Source organism: Melanotaenia boesemani, chromosome 15, assembly GCF_017639745.1.
Source record: "Melanotaenia boesemani isolate fMelBoe1 chromosome 15, fMelBoe1.pri, whole genome shotgun sequence".
NCBI classification, from domain to species: Eukaryota; Metazoa; Chordata; class Actinopteri; order Atheriniformes; family Melanotaeniidae; genus Melanotaenia; species Melanotaenia boesemani.
Window position 1 is genome coordinate 9,758,560 of NC_055696.1, and position 17,345 is coordinate 9,775,904.

At 38.2% G+C, this 17,345-nt stretch overlaps 1 protein-coding gene across 3 annotated transcripts in view; it reads right to left on the bottom strand.

The window, feature by feature from the left end:
- The window catches only part of LOC121653934 (complement factor B-like), a 29,388-nt gene that overhangs the window by 11,683 nt on the left and 360 nt on the right, over positions 1–17,345 (bottom strand). The window contains exons 2-14 of one of the 3 annotated variants that reach the window (XM_042007719.1): positions 15,819–16,019; positions 15,544–15,729; positions 15,096–15,272; positions 14,826–14,912; positions 11,605–11,744; positions 10,262–10,406; positions 10,024–10,152; positions 9,616–9,714; positions 9,305–9,439; positions 5,826–5,935; positions 5,374–5,506; positions 4,968–5,106; positions 4,665–4,836 (exon numbers count right to left, since the gene is read on the bottom strand). In XM_042007719.1, the coding sequence (XP_041863653.1) occupies positions 4,680–4,836; positions 4,968–5,106; positions 5,374–5,506; positions 5,826–5,935; positions 9,305–9,439; positions 9,616–9,714; positions 10,024–10,152; positions 10,262–10,406; positions 11,605–11,744; positions 14,826–14,912; positions 15,096–15,272; positions 15,544–15,729; positions 15,819–16,019 (1,838 nt within the window). In that variant the 3' untranslated portion in view covers positions 4,665–4,679. Of the gene's footprint in view, positions 1–4,664; positions 4,837–4,967; positions 5,107–5,373; positions 5,509–5,824; positions 5,936–9,304; positions 9,440–9,615; positions 9,715–10,023; positions 10,153–10,261; positions 10,407–11,604; positions 11,745–14,825; positions 14,913–15,095; positions 15,273–15,543; positions 15,730–15,818; positions 16,020–17,345 lie in introns of those variants that run through there. The other 2 variants (XM_042007721.1, XM_042007720.1) reach the window with 2 other exon arrangements.

Here is a 17,345-nt window from a genome sequence, read left to right on the forward strand (position 1 = left end):
GTAAGAATAAATAAATAAAAGAATATCCACCTGTTGTGTGTTTAATAAGCATTGCATCACTTCTAGACCTCCAGCCTCCAGCCTGTTTCCGTTCTACTGGAATGAATGACCAAAGCTACTTTTCATACTGACTGGTCCATACTGGCAGCAGACTGTCCACCTTATTTAGCTGGATTGATTTTATAACATGTACGTTTTTTTTTTCACAATGACAAAACATAATTTATTGGTTGAAGTTCTTATTAATATCATCTCCCTTTTTCCTGAAAATCCTTTTTTTTCCCCTGAGCGTGCAATCTTAGGAGAATTAACGTGGAATGTGTGTCTTTATTTCATTCTGTAAACAGCTTTAACATCTAGCATGTGGTGTGAGGTAATAGTGGATTGTGCACAAATGTCTCACATTTCACAGCATTTCCTCAATTTTATTCTGTACTGTTGGCGTCGCACTTTCCCGTTTTCCCAGATTTCGTACGCCTGGGTCAGAGTTGCCATGGAGGTAGAAACATTTCCCCGTCAAGTTTGGTTTTTATAAATCCCAAAAATTGACTATATTTGGCGTACACCGGGTTTTGTACCTATGCCAGCTTTATAAATAAGGCCCAATGGTCTTGTTTCATCCAGTGCCAAAAAAAAAGTAAAATTACTTAAAGATCTTTTAATTTGTTAAATACAATAATCATCAAACTGTTTAATGTATTTTTATTTATTTATTTATTTATTTTTGTCCTGTATAATTGTGCTTTTAAGTGAGAAAACATATTACAACAGAATTAAGGAAGGCTGGGATATGCTCTACAATCTGAAAGGAGAGTGTTGTCTTTCAGTAGCAGCTGTGGTGCACCGGGGAGAAGAGGAATGGAAAAGAACATTCTGGGAAGTTTCTCCAAAAGTTAGTTGCTACAGAGAACGTTCGCGGAATGTTTAGAACGGTTTTTATCTCAACAATCCAGGCAATGTTCTCTGAGAACTGCAGCCAACCAGAACCTTCAGCCAGTTTCTTGGTTTTGTTTTGCCAGAGCCAGGCAGAGCTAGCCAGGGTTCCGCTGCATAATCCTCCTTGCACTTAGAGCCTGCGACCTGCTCAGTGTTTGCCGTGATCTGCTGCAAGACATGCCTTGTAAGACCCTGCACTATATGACACAAGATGCAAAATTGTTGTTGGATTCGTCTGTAGCGCCTTGTGATTGTACTGTCTTGCTGAGTACCTGTGTTTGCAGTTTATCGTGTCTCTTGTAACCAAAATAGTTCCAAATAGCCAACTTGCTATTTTATTGGCTACGAGTTCTTCTGCATCCAGATTTTCGTCATGTTACCTTCCACCATCACACCACTCACTCCATGTACTCCACTGCTGCAGCTATTAGCATCGACATAGAGCATCCAGGAAGAGTCCATTTGATACGCCATTGGTGCACACAGTGCACGAATCCACAGCAATGTTTGGGACAGTAGAACATCACTTCCTTAAAATATGCAAATAGACTAATATGCTTATGAAGGTAAATATATTGTACGGCAGAATTGTAAAATGGGAAATACATGGAATTTGGTTGTATGATGAGTAGGATCTGTTATTCCCATCAATTTAAGAGTTTTTTCATGGTGCCTGAGCTAAATGGAGAAGAAAAGCTAAATGAGAGTTAAATGGACGACTGCAGTCCTGTCTGTGTGATCTGTCTGTCCTACTTTAGCCCAGTTTAGTTATTGTGAATTGTTTGTGTTAAACTATTTTAATTTAGTGTTATCATAAAAACCTTGTACTTTTTTTTAAATTTTTTTTATTTAAAATAAAACTGTTGCTGTGTATACCTGGCCTGTATTAATACAGTGTCTTCAGGGCATCTGCCCCTCTTACTTACTACATAATGGTGTGATCCCAGTCTGTCTAGCGGTTGGCATGCTAGACAGACCGGGATCAGCAAGCAGAGTCCTGCTTCTGTTGCTGAGTAGCAGATGCTGAAGATTTGGTTCTCCCCATTGATAGTTGGCTCTTCTCATTCAGTTCAAAGATGCATCACCAATTCATCATCCACTTAGTGGCTAGGAAGTTTTTATTTATACTCACAAAATAAAATTTCCGCATTTCAGCAGGTTGGTGGGTGTTGATTTAGAGCCCTACGACAACTGTTACAAGAGACTGCTTTATATTTAAAAAACTGGAAAAAGAAACTGGATGTTTGTGGCTAGTTGATATAAACGTGACACATAACGTAGCCAAAGAAGAGTGTCCCTATGTTACGGAAGCTGGAGCTTTGATTAAATCAAAGTTGACATTTTATGATAATTCCCAAAGTGCTTTTCTAACTACTGAATCTAAAGATGTCTTCACTTTTGACAAGCTGTTGTCCTTTAACACTGACAATTGCCTTTTGAATTGATCTTCTTGCACCATGATTCACTGCTGCACTATGCTACACACTCTCAGATGTAAGTCGCTTTGAAGAAAAACGTCTGCCAAATGACAATAGAATAGAATAGAATAGAATAAAATGGAATAGCAATGCAGTCTGCTGTGTGATTTTATGGAAGTGACAACTAAAATCCAACCAAGATGAACCATCAGACACAGACCAGAAATAAAAATAAACCTTTTCTCTAGTCTTACTGACCTATTGCCTAAAGAACATTTTGAAATTTGTGTTACATGGTGATAAAGTAGCTGCTGGCAATCCTATCAACTAGTGTGTAAAATAAGCTGTTTGTTTAGTTTACAATTGTGTTTTAGTTACTTGGAGATAGTCAGCTAAACAACCACTTTACCAAAATGTCCTACATAAAAATAAGTCTTTTTTTTTTTGTTTAGTTTTTTTTAAAAAATAAAAAAAAAACATCAAACTGCATTAAAGAATGATTTATTGACCTTTCATGATGGTTAAACACAGAACATTCTGAATGCATTATGAGTAAAGAACATACAAGTCCAACTTGCACTTTGCACTGTCATTGATATATTTTACTGTATCGTAACTGCCATTTATAAGAATGGGTTGTTCCTAAAGATTTTTGAACTGCCACTTTTTAGGTATGAAGTGAGTGTTGAGAAAATAAAAGCACTCAATAAAAAAGGCATATATTTTAACCAGAAAATATATCAAGTGAGTTGATCTCGCAAATTATAGTATTTCAATGCATTTATTCTTTCAAAAATTTAAGTGGTGCATAATCATCCTGATCATCATTTCCAAGGATAGACTTAAGGAAAGGCACCACTCTGAAAAGATTGATGTGGAAATCCCTGGAATCTTCATTGGACTCGACCAGGCCGCCTGCAGTGCAAAGTGATTGGGTTCCCCAACTGACCACTCCAACCTGTGAACAAATAGGAACTTTACAAAGTCAGCAAGACTGCACATAGTTATATTACCAAAACTATTATTTTCAGTGAATATTCAACACCAAGTTTTCCTAATTTGTGAACGTTACTGTATAATTATTTACCTGTATTGTGCGGTACTCATAGGTCTTAAACACGGCACCTCCAGAGTCGCCTATCCAAACAAATTCACACAAAGTTACTACAGTTAACTGCTGTTGCTCATGTGTTAGTTTTTAAAATCTAAATATGACAAAAAAGAACAAACCTGCACATGCTATATGATCTCTGTGCTCAGCCAGACCACCAGTACACAGGAAGTTTTTAGTTACAGGAATTGTTGGATCTGTCACCTTTATGCCTTTTGCCTTCAGCGCTTTGTTGATGCATGCATTTCTCTGTATTTGGTCATTAGATGTAGAAGAGAAATAAAAAATGGTTTTAAAAATGAGGAAAGCAGGCAGGCACTGAACCCCACAACAGTAAAATAAAACTCACATTATCGCCAAGCTTAGCAAAGACATCTTTTTCTTGTACCAGAGGTTCTGTCTTAGTTAGGAAACTGAGCCGTTCACGTTGTTTATTCAACAAAACTTGTTCTGTAAATGAAGAACACAAAACAACATTGTTCCAAACCTTTAGGAGACATAAAGATCTCTTAATTGTTTATCCTTCAGTTTTATCTAATTTTCAATCAGTTTCAAACTTGCCTTTTCCCTCCAACGTTCTAGAGAAAGTTGTTCTTATACAGTTGCAGTTTTTTTCAGAAAATAATTCTATGTCTGGTCTGTTAAAGGTTAGGGTCAATTTGTTTTATCATTTTGCTTTAACTGTTCCATTAGCACTTGTTCTTTCTTTGTTTCTTTCTTTGTTTGTTTCTTTCTTCCTTTATCTATTTTTTTTTGGCAAATGCTTCTTCATATGTACAGGTTTTTAATATACATCCTGACTCAGAAAGCTAGTAGTAGAAATAGAGTAGAAATTGCCTAAAGGTTAGCTTCTACTTCTATATTTGAGGTTGCAAGTTAAGTCACAACCATGAACTATTCAACTAAGTTTTAGAGCAGGAAAAGGATGAGGGAAGAGAAAACTGCAGTTTTTAACAAGGATGTCATCATTGCATGGATTTAAATATTGTGTGAAAATGACAATTTGAAACTTCTTGAAATTTGTTCTAAGGAGTAAGGTTAAGTAGCCACTGTTATTGTAAACAGCGAATATAAGAATGAAGCCACAATTCAGGTGAATCCATTTAATTTGAATCAGGTGTGTTGGAGCAGAGAAGCATCTAAAGGCTCCAAAACAGCAGGCCTCAAGGCCCAAAGTTTGAGATCCCTGTGCTTAATAAAAATGTTACATAATTTCACAATGTTTTGCATAAAAATTGTTCTTTATTTGTATTTATAAAGACAGTGATGTTAAAGCATGTATGAGTTACCACACCTTGTTGTGCACATGTTGATACTCTGACCAGTTGTAGAGCATCACTGGTTTCCTGGGTGCAAGGTATGCAAATTGGTCTGAAAAGAAAGTTTTATTTTAAACTGGGTATTTAAATATGTTTTGTTTTTTTTAATAAAAAAATCATCAAAGCAGGTGTAATGTAAAATGAAATTGCAAATGGCAGCATTTTCTTAACGCGAGTTCTTACCTTGCAACAGCAGAGATGTGGACATCATCCTGCAGTTGGATGAGCGCCACGTCATAATCAAAAAACTGAGAAACACCTTGACTCACTTTCGCCTTAATATTGAATTCCGGGTGTAACATGAATGTTTTAACCCTTTTCACTGTGAAGAAAGATTCAGTCATATGCTTCTATATAATAGTTGCTGTTATCAGGAAAAAGGACAATAATATACTCTGCATTTTTGTTTTTGTTAATAAAATAACTGAAATGAAAATGTAGAAAATAAATTGTTATTCAAAGCCTCTAACATAACAATTATCAATGAGAAAAATGGACACTACAACACTTTAAAATGATGAAATTGATTTTTATGTTAAACTAAGGATAACATGTAAATAGAAACTTTAAATCAAACGTAAATTATTACCTCGGCTACCTGGTCGATCTTCAATTTCCACTGAGACATCACCTGGCAGATCACCAAATGTGAAGCACTGAGCAGCAGTCAAGACAAAATTGGGTGATACGAGAGAACCGAGGCATTTCCTTGGACTTTCTCCCTTCAATTTAAAAAGATAAATGATATATTGAATTCTCTTGAATTAAAAGAAATATAAGTAGAAGTATTATTAGTCTATAGTTTGTTACTGTAAATATACAGTTTAACACATTGTAGCACAATACTATTTTTAATCTAAATTGCTATTTTAACCTGGACAGCATCATACAACAAAGTGATCATATGGGTCATCATGAAAGATTAATAACAATTAAAAAAAAAAAAAGTAAGTAAAAATATAATTTTTAATCTCTAAAACAGGTGAGTACAATTAATATATTCGACAAGTAAGTTTAGCTAAATAACCAGTAATTGTTTACCTGGATAATAACAAATGCCACCCATGGATATCGTTTCCTCTTGCTTATTTTGTCAGCTGTGGTGTCATAACCTTTGTGAAGTCCACACAGACCGACTACCTCACGTTCATCTGCAGATAAATCCAAAATGATTTAAAACAATAAGCTGATTCTTCTCATGTTGGTAGATGCAGACATATTTATAGTTAAATCACCATACTGCAAAGTTTCCATACTGAAACTCAACTTTACAATCAGTTTGGAGTTAAGTGGCTAAAACCCATAAAATAACAATAATAAATTAAAGCTGCAAGCAGCGATGAAGGCCCTCGCACCTCTGGCGCCGCTCCGGCCTATTGCACCGCCCCCTCGGCCTGCAACCTCCCTCCCCAAGCAAGCTCGCTCTGGCTGGCAGCCGTACGCTCAGTCGTCCCCATGTTTCTGCCTCGTGTGGTCATTGTCTCTCTCTGACCATCATCTCATACATCAATGGGCCTAATAATGACATCAGAAGTGGTCATGACCTTGTTCTGACCAATAGTGTGAAACAAATCCAAACAAAATCATGCTTTTAAGATCTGCAGATATCAACATGGCCAGTAGGTGGAGCTACAGTGTTTGATCTTGTACTAACATGTTGAGGTTCGGACTTTAATGACAACTGCCAAGTATCACGTCATTGGGTCAACCGAGTCCAGAGTTATAGCCACTTCCTGTTTGATGGCGAGGGACAGAAACCTCACAGGCAGCCATTTTATTCATGATGGTGTAAGCAGTTTGTTATATTGTGAGTCATGTGTTCATCAAGGATAATATTGATGAGTTTGAGTAGGTGTGTAGGGTTTTCAATGGGAAAAAAGGGGTACTTCCTGTTTCCAGGGGGCGGGGCTATGGCGTTGAAAACATCAGGACATGAAGAGGCTTTTTGGTTTGTACTGGCATGTTATATAAATATGCCACATTTCATGAATGTCAGTCAAAGCAGTGGTTGGAGCTGATAGAATAAATAATTATAGGGGGCGCTATAGAGCCACATAACCAGCATATGTCTATTTAAATCAGTTCCAGGCCTGACCACTGTCCTTCCTGCCGAGTTTGGTGGAGATCGGGAGTACTATGGGTCAGTTGCAAATACTTCCTGTTTCATGGCGATGAACGCCATTCGCCATGGTTTTGCTTGAGGAAGGAACTTGAGGATTGTTTTCGGTAGTATCACGAAAGAGTTTGACCTGATCTGAAGCACTTTTGAGTGTGTGGAGTTCATTCCTGAGGAGAGGGACCCCAGTGTCTGAAAAAGACACTTCCTGTTGAAAGTGGGCGGGGCTTAGACCAAGACCAGAAGTAGTTCAATGTATCTGTTCAGGAACAGACCCTGAGTAATTACTGTGAGTGTGATGGTGATTGGATGAAAATTGAGGGATTTATACTGATTAATGATGTCATGGCGTTTTATCCAAGTTTGTCATGACGCCACCGTCTGGCCATGCAGCGTTGAGCAATGTCCAGGTGACAACATCTGGACATGTAGATGTGGTCAGCATGGAAATGACATCAAACGGGGCCATTTTGGTCAAGATAGGTTGTTTTATATGTAAGTTATGTCAGTTTCGTCTCTCATGGCGAGATATCAAAGTTTGAGGCCACGCCCCCGCCATGCCCTTTCTCCTTTGAGAAAGTTTTGCATAACTTTTGATCACACATGCCTCTGGAAGCTTCAGAGTGATTTTGAGGTAAATACGATAAAGTCTGTAGGAGGAGTTCGTTCAAATGCAATGGCAAGAAATAAGCAAAAATGACCCTAAAAATGAGACTTTTTTCAAAATGGCCGACTTCCTGTTGAAATTAGCCTATAGGTCTAATGGACAGTTTGGTGCATCCTGGCATAGTAAATTAATGTGGTGAATTTCATGCATGTTGGTCCACGAAGGGGGCGGGGCTGGTTGATCAAAATATTGTAGGGGGGCGCTATAGAGCCACTATGTCATTATTCCAGCATATGTCAATTTGGCTCAGTTCCACGTCTGAATACGATCCTTCCTGCCAAGTTTGGTGGAAATCGATGGTACACCGGGTGAGTTACAAGTACTTCCTGTTTGGTGGCGTCGGACCAATATTCGCCATGGTTACGTTTGGCGAAGGAACTTGAGATTTTTGTTGTAGTATCATGAAAGGGTTTGAGCTGTTGTGAAGCACTTTCAAGTGTCTGGTTTTCATGCCTGAGGAGCAGGACCCCGGCAACCGAGAAAAAGCACTTCCTGTCGAAAGTGGGCGGGGCTTAGGGCTAGACCGGAAGTGGTGATATGGGTTTGTTCAGGACCAGACCATGAGTATTCCCTGTGAGTTTGATGGTGATTGGGTGAAAAATGAGGGATTTATACTTGTTTATGATGTCATGGCGTCTTATCGAAGTTCGCCATGGCGCCACGGTCTCGCTTTGCAGCGTAGAGCAACAGTCTTCACCGGATATCATCCCCAACTTGTTTTCAGGTGTCTGATGCAGTTTGACCCCGGTTCTGTTCAAAACGTCAGAGAGGTGGGTCTTCAAGTAAAAAACATGACTTCCTGTTGCCAGGGGGCGTGGCCTATTCATAATCCAATCGTGGCCACGTAGATGTCTTGAGGATGGGACTAGTATCAGACATGGCCATTTTGGTTCAGAAATGTTGTTTTATGTGGGAGTTATATCAATTTCGTCTTTCATGGCGAGACATCAAACTTTGAGGCCACGCCCCTTGTACGCCGTTACTCCTTTGAGAAAGTTTTGCATAACTTTTGATCACACATGCCTTCTGAACATCCTGAGCTATTTTGGTGTCAATCCGATAATATCTCTAGGAGGAGTTCGTTCAAATGCGAGGTCAGTAAAACGCCAAAATGGCGACTTTGACCCAAAATGGCCGACTTCCAGTTTTATTTAGACCTATACTATAATTTCTTTTTTTGTTCCCCCCACCATGTGGAACATGTGTACAAAGTTTCATGAAGATTGCTAACTTGCAATGGAGGGGCATCACAAATAGGTGGCGCTCTGGTTCAGTTTTGCCTGAACAGTCCCGAGCACCCCAAATTATTAAATTTTTCGCATTCCAATGGGGGGGTAGGCAAAATTTGGTGAGTTTTGGAGCATGTTCAGGCCCCCAAAAATGCGATTCATTGTGCGAAATAAAAATAATAATAAACGCTTGCATTACAATAGGCCTTCGCACCGCCTTCGGTGCTCGGGCCTAATAAATAATAATAATGATTACATTACATTGTCCCTGTCTAGTGCTTTATCATATCTGTACATCACTGCTACATCAGTGGAGTCAGGCAAAATATAGAGATAATTTTGCTTTCCTCTCAAATTCTTTAAAAAAGAAAAAACCTTATAGGCCTCCACTTACAATTACACTTTTCCTTGGTGCTGGTGCAGGAGTACTTACACAAAGTGTTCTGTAGTTACATGATAAACAAAAGATTCAAACACTGCTTCTTCTTCCTTTTCAAAGACAACTCACCAAGTATTTCATCAAGGATTTCATGTAAGTTTGTATCATGTCTTAGTCTGAAATAATGTCTCCCTCCGGTTCCTGTTGCGATGGGATGTAGGTCTTCGTCAAAGATTTCAACCCCAATGGCAAAAATGTAGATGTCTGTAATAGAGTGACATTTGGCTTGCTAGGTCAGCATTTCTTTGATCATTCAAAACAGATTCAATTTTAAATGCAGGTAGAAACAATAAAATGTTGTTTGTCTGTGAAAATAATATATATATGGATTAAAGTCAGTGTATCAACAGACACTGGAAAAAAGCTAAATTGAGACTGACCCAGATATTCCTCTCTAGATGTGTCAGTATGGTTCATGTACACTAGGTTCTTTATTTTCTCCACCGTAGGTTCAGGGGTATCACCCATGTTATAACCACCTGCAGAGAAAGAAGCTATGTGTTAAATTATTGAAAAGGAAAGAGCACTTCACTCAAAAAGAGTTTGTGATGATCAAGCCCTTGACCTTTTTTCTTTTTTTTTCAATTTAAATTATCATTTGTAGTGATAATGGAACAAAATTATTATTATTATTTTTTGTATATACATTTTAAACCTCACTGGTTTAGTTAGCTTAGCTGAAAAACAGTTACCAATGTGGAATCAATAATCCTATTCATATAAAGAATGTAACTGGGAGCTTTGATTCTGTGATGAAACAATTAAATACACCAGAAGGTGAAGATTACCGTCTGTGAAACAGATGAGAACATGTCGCTGTTCCTTAAATGCTTCTATTCCAAGTCCGTATTTCATTATAGCCATGCGCTCGAAGAATCTCTGGAAGGCCGAGTTAATATCTGTTCCAGTGTTTTTGTCTTAGTCATACACACACCCACCCACACACACACACACACTTTTAAACTTGACATCCAGATCCAGTTGTGTATTTGCCACAATAACAGTATGTTCGTGTGCTTCACTCACCACTGGTATCAAAACTTTCCAATCTTTCAACGATGTCAGCCAGTGGTATTTTGTTACCCCGAAATTCAAGAATGTTGACTATTTCGTATACATCGGAGGAGAAAAAGATGATTTCATAGTTTGGTGACACAGTGAAGGATGAAATCTGTTGATACAATAACAAGATGAGATGTATGATGTAGTGTATTCCGGCTTCGTCAAAGGAAAAAATTGGAATTTTATTTAATTTCCTGTGTAATTAAACATTTGATGGACCTTTTTCTTACAGACCAGAGAAAATCCTCCTAAAGAGGAGTGGGGGTCTGCTTGTGAACCCAGCATTCAACTATTTACGACTTGGTCCCTCTGCACAGGTCACCAGGTCAACTCTGGCTTAGAAAAGGAGTGGAAGTTGAACTTTTTATGAACTCAGGATCTGGAAAGTTTCTGAATTAATCTTCTGCACACCCACAAATCTGTCATGATATGATTAAAGCAAACTATGTTTTATGTTTTACAGCTTCCAGACGGAGCTCCAGATTTTCTTCTACTTCAAAACTTGTGTTCTTTGCAAGCTTATGAGCTAACACCCACAGGTCTAATCTCTTAACTGGGACACAGACGAGACCATCTGGACTGCACATGTTTTGTTTTAGACTACTTAAACTTTGTTTAGTTTATGCCTTTTTCCCCCTTTTTGTATACTGATTGTTGATAACTGCTTAAATCAGGCTTTTCACGCTTCAGCACCAGTTTACAAAGTTTTCTCCTTTTTGGTTCATCAAAGCTGGATTTTTGATCTTGTGGCCATATCACCACAAACAATTCACTACCCACCATCTCGTGACACCACCAACCCAGCCACGTCCTGGGACAAGATCAAATAAGCAGACAGAACCTTCAGACTCAAACCCGCAGACCACCACATTTGATGAATCTTCGGGGCTTCCTGAAAGCTCAGCTGGGATCCAAACCAACCGTCCAGGCTTTCCACCTGTGCACTGTGTCACCACAATGGTCATAAGTGGGTCGACTCGATTCCCAACGGAGCCAGATGAGTCATGCCAGTATCATTTTCTGCTTGTCTGCTAAGAAATGGTTGGTTCTTTCTAATGGCCTTTGGTTTGTAGCACAATTTTTAATATGATGGAAAACTTTTTTACTTTTATATTAAAAATGTAAATTTATTTAAAAATCGCAAGACACTTGAAAACTGAAGATTAAAATTTGATTTATAGTTGTAAGACTATGTTTCATTAATAAAATTATGTTTTCTTAATACATAACAAACACAGCACACACATGTGATTACTTTAATCATCCAGCAGAGTTTCTACATAATTATGCAACTTATTGTCTCTTACCTTTTTAATAAGTGTTACAATGGCATCTCTGGCTCTTTGGAAGTAGCTTTGGTCGATGCTTTGAGAAATGTCCACAGCAATGTAGATGTTCAGTGTCCCATTTGTTGACATCCTGATTATTCTTCCTTCTTGCATGTCATCTAAGTAACAACAAATATGGGTGTTGTACTATTCTTATTATATTCACATTATATTATATACACTGTTATGTAGATTAGACAGTTATCTGTCTAAAGCAGTGACACATTGTTTGGCCAGGGATGTGACGCCCATTCAAAGTTTGGAAGGAGAGGGCTCTACAAAGATGCTTAAAATGTTTGATCCCCACTAAAAGGTATTGTTGTTGTAGTAACTTTTTGTTAAGGAGCCTGATAGCCCAAGAGGGTTTGAGTCTGTGCGTTGCCTCAGAGCCTTGCACCTTCTGCCATAGGGCAGCGGGTTAAACAGCAGGTTAGCTCTCCAATGTGGAATGGTAGAAAATTCCCAGCAGATTTGCCTCCAGGTGACACTTCCTGATAATTCTCAAGAACTCTGCTGAGCTTTGCTGACCACTGCTGCTGTGTTGGAGTGCCATGTCAGACCGTCAGTCACAGGAACACCCAGAAACCTGAACGATGGGACTCTCTCCATGCTAACACCGTTAATCTTCAGTAGGACGTGGTCTGCTCTCCTCTTTCTTCAGTCCATCACCATCGCCTTTGTTTTGTTGGTGTTCAGCCATTTCATTGCCGACAGAGATAAAAACCACCACTGTAGTGTCATTGGCAAACTTGACAATGATATTTGAGTTGTGGAGGGGGTGCAGTCGTGTGTCTTCATCTTAAAGATGGGTGATGGTGCAACCCATCACCTGTGCCTGGATTAACAGCTTCCTGACAGACGAATCTACGCTCCTTTAAGAGCTTGTAATGGTGTGGAAGGACAGAAAGCTGTCTGCTCTCTGATTGGACAGTTTGATTAGTCACCATCCAATCAGATAGAAGTAAAAAGACCAACAAAATTTACAACCACAACTTCAGAGTCTTGCCTGCAGTTTTGTGCTTCGCATCTGTGGACAGGTTGTTTGCAAAAGAACTTCTATTATTTTCCAGAAATACAAATCTTTTTTACAACCATGCAAATTCTTTTCTGCACATTTGAAAACTTGAATTATTCGGGCAGATTTATTTTTCAGGATATCAAACTTGATTTATAAATATAAACTGAAATTATTTTCAAACATTCATTTACTACTTCAAAATCTTTATTCCATTATATTGAGCCCATAGCACTGAGCAGGAAAAGGGTGGCACAAATAAGACTTTTTTAAGGCCTAGATTTTAATAAAAAATTAGCTGATTATTACAGTTTAAGTGGTCATCACATGTTAAATTTAGAAAAACAAAAAGCCAGTGATATTTTTCAGTGTTGATGCAGAACAACATATAGAGATGCATTACATGCTGCATTCACTGACATTTGGGTCATCTGAAGTTTAAAGGTTAAAGGTTAGTTTACACTTTTGTTAGAAATCGTGCCTATCTATGCAGATACCCAGCCCTCTGATGATGAAGTAGGTATTTTGTTAATTTGTTTGTAATATAGTTTGGGAAAGGTCTACAAACACCCCAAGGAGGGATAATTTGGCCTTAACATGCATTTGAATTGTGAAAAATGAATAAAGTTGTCATTTTGCGGATTTCATGTATCGCGGGGTGTTTTCAGAATGTAACCCCCGCAATAAACGAGGACCACTGTATACTAGAAGTAGCTGACTGACCCCCACCCCCCAACGCAACAAACCACATCCCCCACACTTTGAAAAAGCTTGCTACACCCCTGGGTATATAGAGCACAGTGACAAGCGCCACTGTTAGCTCTCTCAGCAGATAAAAAGACTTACACAGAACAGTCAGAGTTCTCAAGTTCAGAAGAACAATGGCTGTTTATAATCTGGCTGTTTGCACACCAATCTTAGTGCATCAAGATGATGATTCCATGATGACCATCAACAGTCTTGGGTGTGGTGGTTCTTTGTCATCAGGAGCTCCAGCTTGTCCACTCGTCTAGTGCTGGTCAGGAGGACACTTTGAGTTTTTGTATTTGCCTAGTCTTGGACCGGGATTCCCTTGTAAAAGAGGTTTTTAATCTCAATGGGACTATTTTTTCCTGGTTAAATAAAGGTTGAATAATAATAATAATAATAATAATAATAATAATAATAATAATAATAATAATAATAATAATAATAAGAAGAAGAAGAGCAGTCTGGCATGATTCCCCTGCTGCTCCAGATGAGACAGGGCAGTGTGGCCACGGCATCCTCCATAGAACAGGTAACTTTTACCTCCAGAAATGGATCCATATCTACAGGCAAGCTATTGATAACATGATTGGACCAGTTTCTCAAAGCACTTACAAAGTGGTAAGTGCCACTGGGTAGAAATCATTCAGTATCTGTAGGAGGTTTTTTTGGCAGTGGTTGAGGACTTCAGGCAGAATGGGACAGATGCCTGGCACAGGGACCGGTTGGAAATCTTGGTAAAGACTTCTGCCAGTTGATCAGCACAGACCTCGAGCACCAAAAAGTGCACATGACATCCCCTCGCCCAATACAAACCTTTACACTCATCCTGGCAAAGATATACATACTCACACACACACACACATACAAACCTCTCAGTCTCGCTCCCAAACACGCCCCAGCAACTCTCCCTACAATTCCCCGCACCCCCGTTAAGTCCCCCTTAACCCTCCACCCCCCAGCTCTGCATCTGAGAGGTTGTTCAGCAGAGGTGGAATCAAGTTATTTGTCAAAGGTCTTCCCTTAATCCCACAACTGTAACCATGTTAGTGTTTCTGACAAAGAATCTTAAAACATGAACAGGTAACTTCTACCTCCAGGCCCAAGAGCTTTATTCATCCACATATGTTTTTTTTATTTTCACTCAAGTGTTTGTGCAATTTTATTATTTGGCTCATTTATTTTGCACACAATGCAGTTTTATGTCGCAAAACAACACTACCTTACACTTGTGGATAGTATACATGGTTATGGTCAGGATTTGTCAGCGAACTTTCATTTGAAATGCCTTTTTGATTTAAAAAAATTGTCAGCAAGCAGTTTACAACTTATGTATTACTGATTTTTGTACAAAACCATTTAATTTGTTCATATTGACAGTTATTGTCACATAATCCTATAAATGATGTTGTTAATTAGATTAAATCCAGAAACTTACCAGTAGGTTGCAAAATGTTGAGGGTGTGTTTGATTGCACTGCCGAATGCCTCTGAAACCTCAGTTGCAGTGTCATAGGTGTGTTTGTCTGCAAATGAGCAGCCACAAAAACATAGATTTATAATTCTGACTTCATTATTAGTAATTCTAAAAAATGCAGCTCTGTAGCTGTAAATCATTATTAAGCAGGGAAATTAGACTCCCAGCAGACTGGTCAATGGAAATGTTTTGATCACAGTGAGTAAATATCATGTGTAGGTTTCTGCCTTACAGTAACACGCTGGCTCTTGCCCAGTCCACTGGCCATTCTCCTGACACACTCGCTCACTGGACCCCACCAAAAACAAGTTACCATTGCAGGTATATTTTACTTTGTCACCAATTCCAAATGTATTCCCTGTTCTTGAGCAGCCAGCTGGAATTCCAGGATCAGCACAGGTATCTCCAACTGTGGTTTGATAGACAACAAAACAAGATGAGCAATTAAAGAGCCTCAAAGTTCATCTAATCTTCCAAAAATCTGAAAAAAAAAAGACAGGAGTGCTGGTCTTAAATAAAATAATAATCTGTAAACTAAATTTTTTATCTAAACATGTAAAGTTTTTTTTTTTTTTTTTTTTTTTTTAATAAGAAACTACTATCACTACTACCATTTTTACCATTAAACATGATACAGTAAAGTGAAACAAAACAAACTTTTTATGTTGGTCAGGACTTACAGTCGCGGCTGCAGATGGGAGTGGAGCCGCTCCACTTTCCATTTGGTAAACAAGTACGACTGGATGAGCCTCTTAGTGTGTATCCAGCGTGACACTCATATGTGGTTTCATTAGTAACAAAGTACTTCTGCAGAGGAGGGGAGACGTTTCCATTCTGCAGCACATTGGGGTCTGGGCATTCAACAACTGGAACAAAACAAATGGATCTGTCTTATGTAGAGCAGGCAGCCTGAGACAAATAGCAAAACATCATTGTTATATAATTCTTCACTCACGCCTGCATTTCTGATGTCGCCTTGGTGTGGGTTCCCATTTGCCACCAGGCTGGCATAGATGACGAAGATGAGGGTATGGATAATAACCTTCAGGACAGCGGTAGACCAGCTGGCTGCCTTTTTCTAGCTTCTTGCTCAGTGTGTAATGACCCCCCTGGATGTGCACACCCTCCTCAGTGCAATCACACTGAACTTCACACCCTATAACAAAATAATCATCTTGTGATATCTTGTGTTTATGCCCCTACCAGTGTATTAGGGGGGTTCTAGATGACAGACACATCTTACCAAATAAGATTTTAGAGCAGAAACATCATCCACATTTATTTAAAATGTATTTCTTTTTTTTTTTTTTTTTTGGAATTCATTAAAAACTTTCTTTTTTTTTTTTCCATTAGTTTATAATTTCAGCTAATTTGTCACCATTCAGTGTTTTATATTTAATTTATTTATTTTCATATTAGGGCTGGTTAGCACTATGGCCTCACAGCAAGAAGGTCACTGGTTTGAGCCTTGGCTGGGGGAAGTTACTGTGTGGAGTTTACATGTTCTTCGTGTGTATTTGTGAGTTTTCTTCGGGCACTCCGGCTTCCTCCCACCATCCAAAAACATGCATGTTAGCTTAAATGGTCACTCTAAATTCTCTCTAGGAGTGAGTGGTTGTTTGTCTCTTTGTGTTGGCCCTGCGATGGACTTGCGACCCGTCCAGGGTGTACCCTGCCCAGCTTCCCTGGGACCCTGAATTGGACTAAGCGGTACAGTTAATGAATGAATGAATAAATGAATCAATGAATTAAGTTTTCATACAATAATGTAAACATATTGTTTATCTTCATTTATTTAGTGTTGCGTAATTTAATATTAAATTGAATTTAATTTGATCCCAGTTTTTTTATTTTTGTTTTTCTGTTTTTAAATAACTATAAATAAATAAATATTATATTAATGTTCATTTTTTTTGTTTTTTTTATGTTTCTTTTTATTTCCACATTAAGTTTTGCTTTCATTTGTTTTACTTTGTTTCCACATTTATGTATTTATTTATGATTTATTTCCTCATTTTTGTTTCTACAGTTTTGCAGATTTACTTTTAATGGAAGTGTAGAGCTGTCACCAAGGAACGAAAATCAAGCTTACCACCTTATAAATTAAGAGTTTATTGTAAAAATCTGAGCTATACCAAGTCATAATGTGATCGGTATTCTAAAGATATTAAACATATCACTTCACATTGTGATAATCAATTGTAAAATAGTGAAAGGATGGGGCAAAAGATAAGACAAGATTGAAGACAAGACTGTCTTTCACTGGCTGGAGGGAGGTCACAGTACAGGTAGGATGTAAGATGGATGCCAAATTAGCCGTCAAAAAGGGGCACATCACCGAGAAAATTGCAAAAGTTCTGTGGTGCGTCTTTATCTAAATTACATTTCAGAATCTACTTTTTCTGTTTTACTAGAGTAAATAATTATTTTCTTTTTTGAAAAAAGTGCTTCTAATTTTATATTACCAGATTTTAAGTACTTC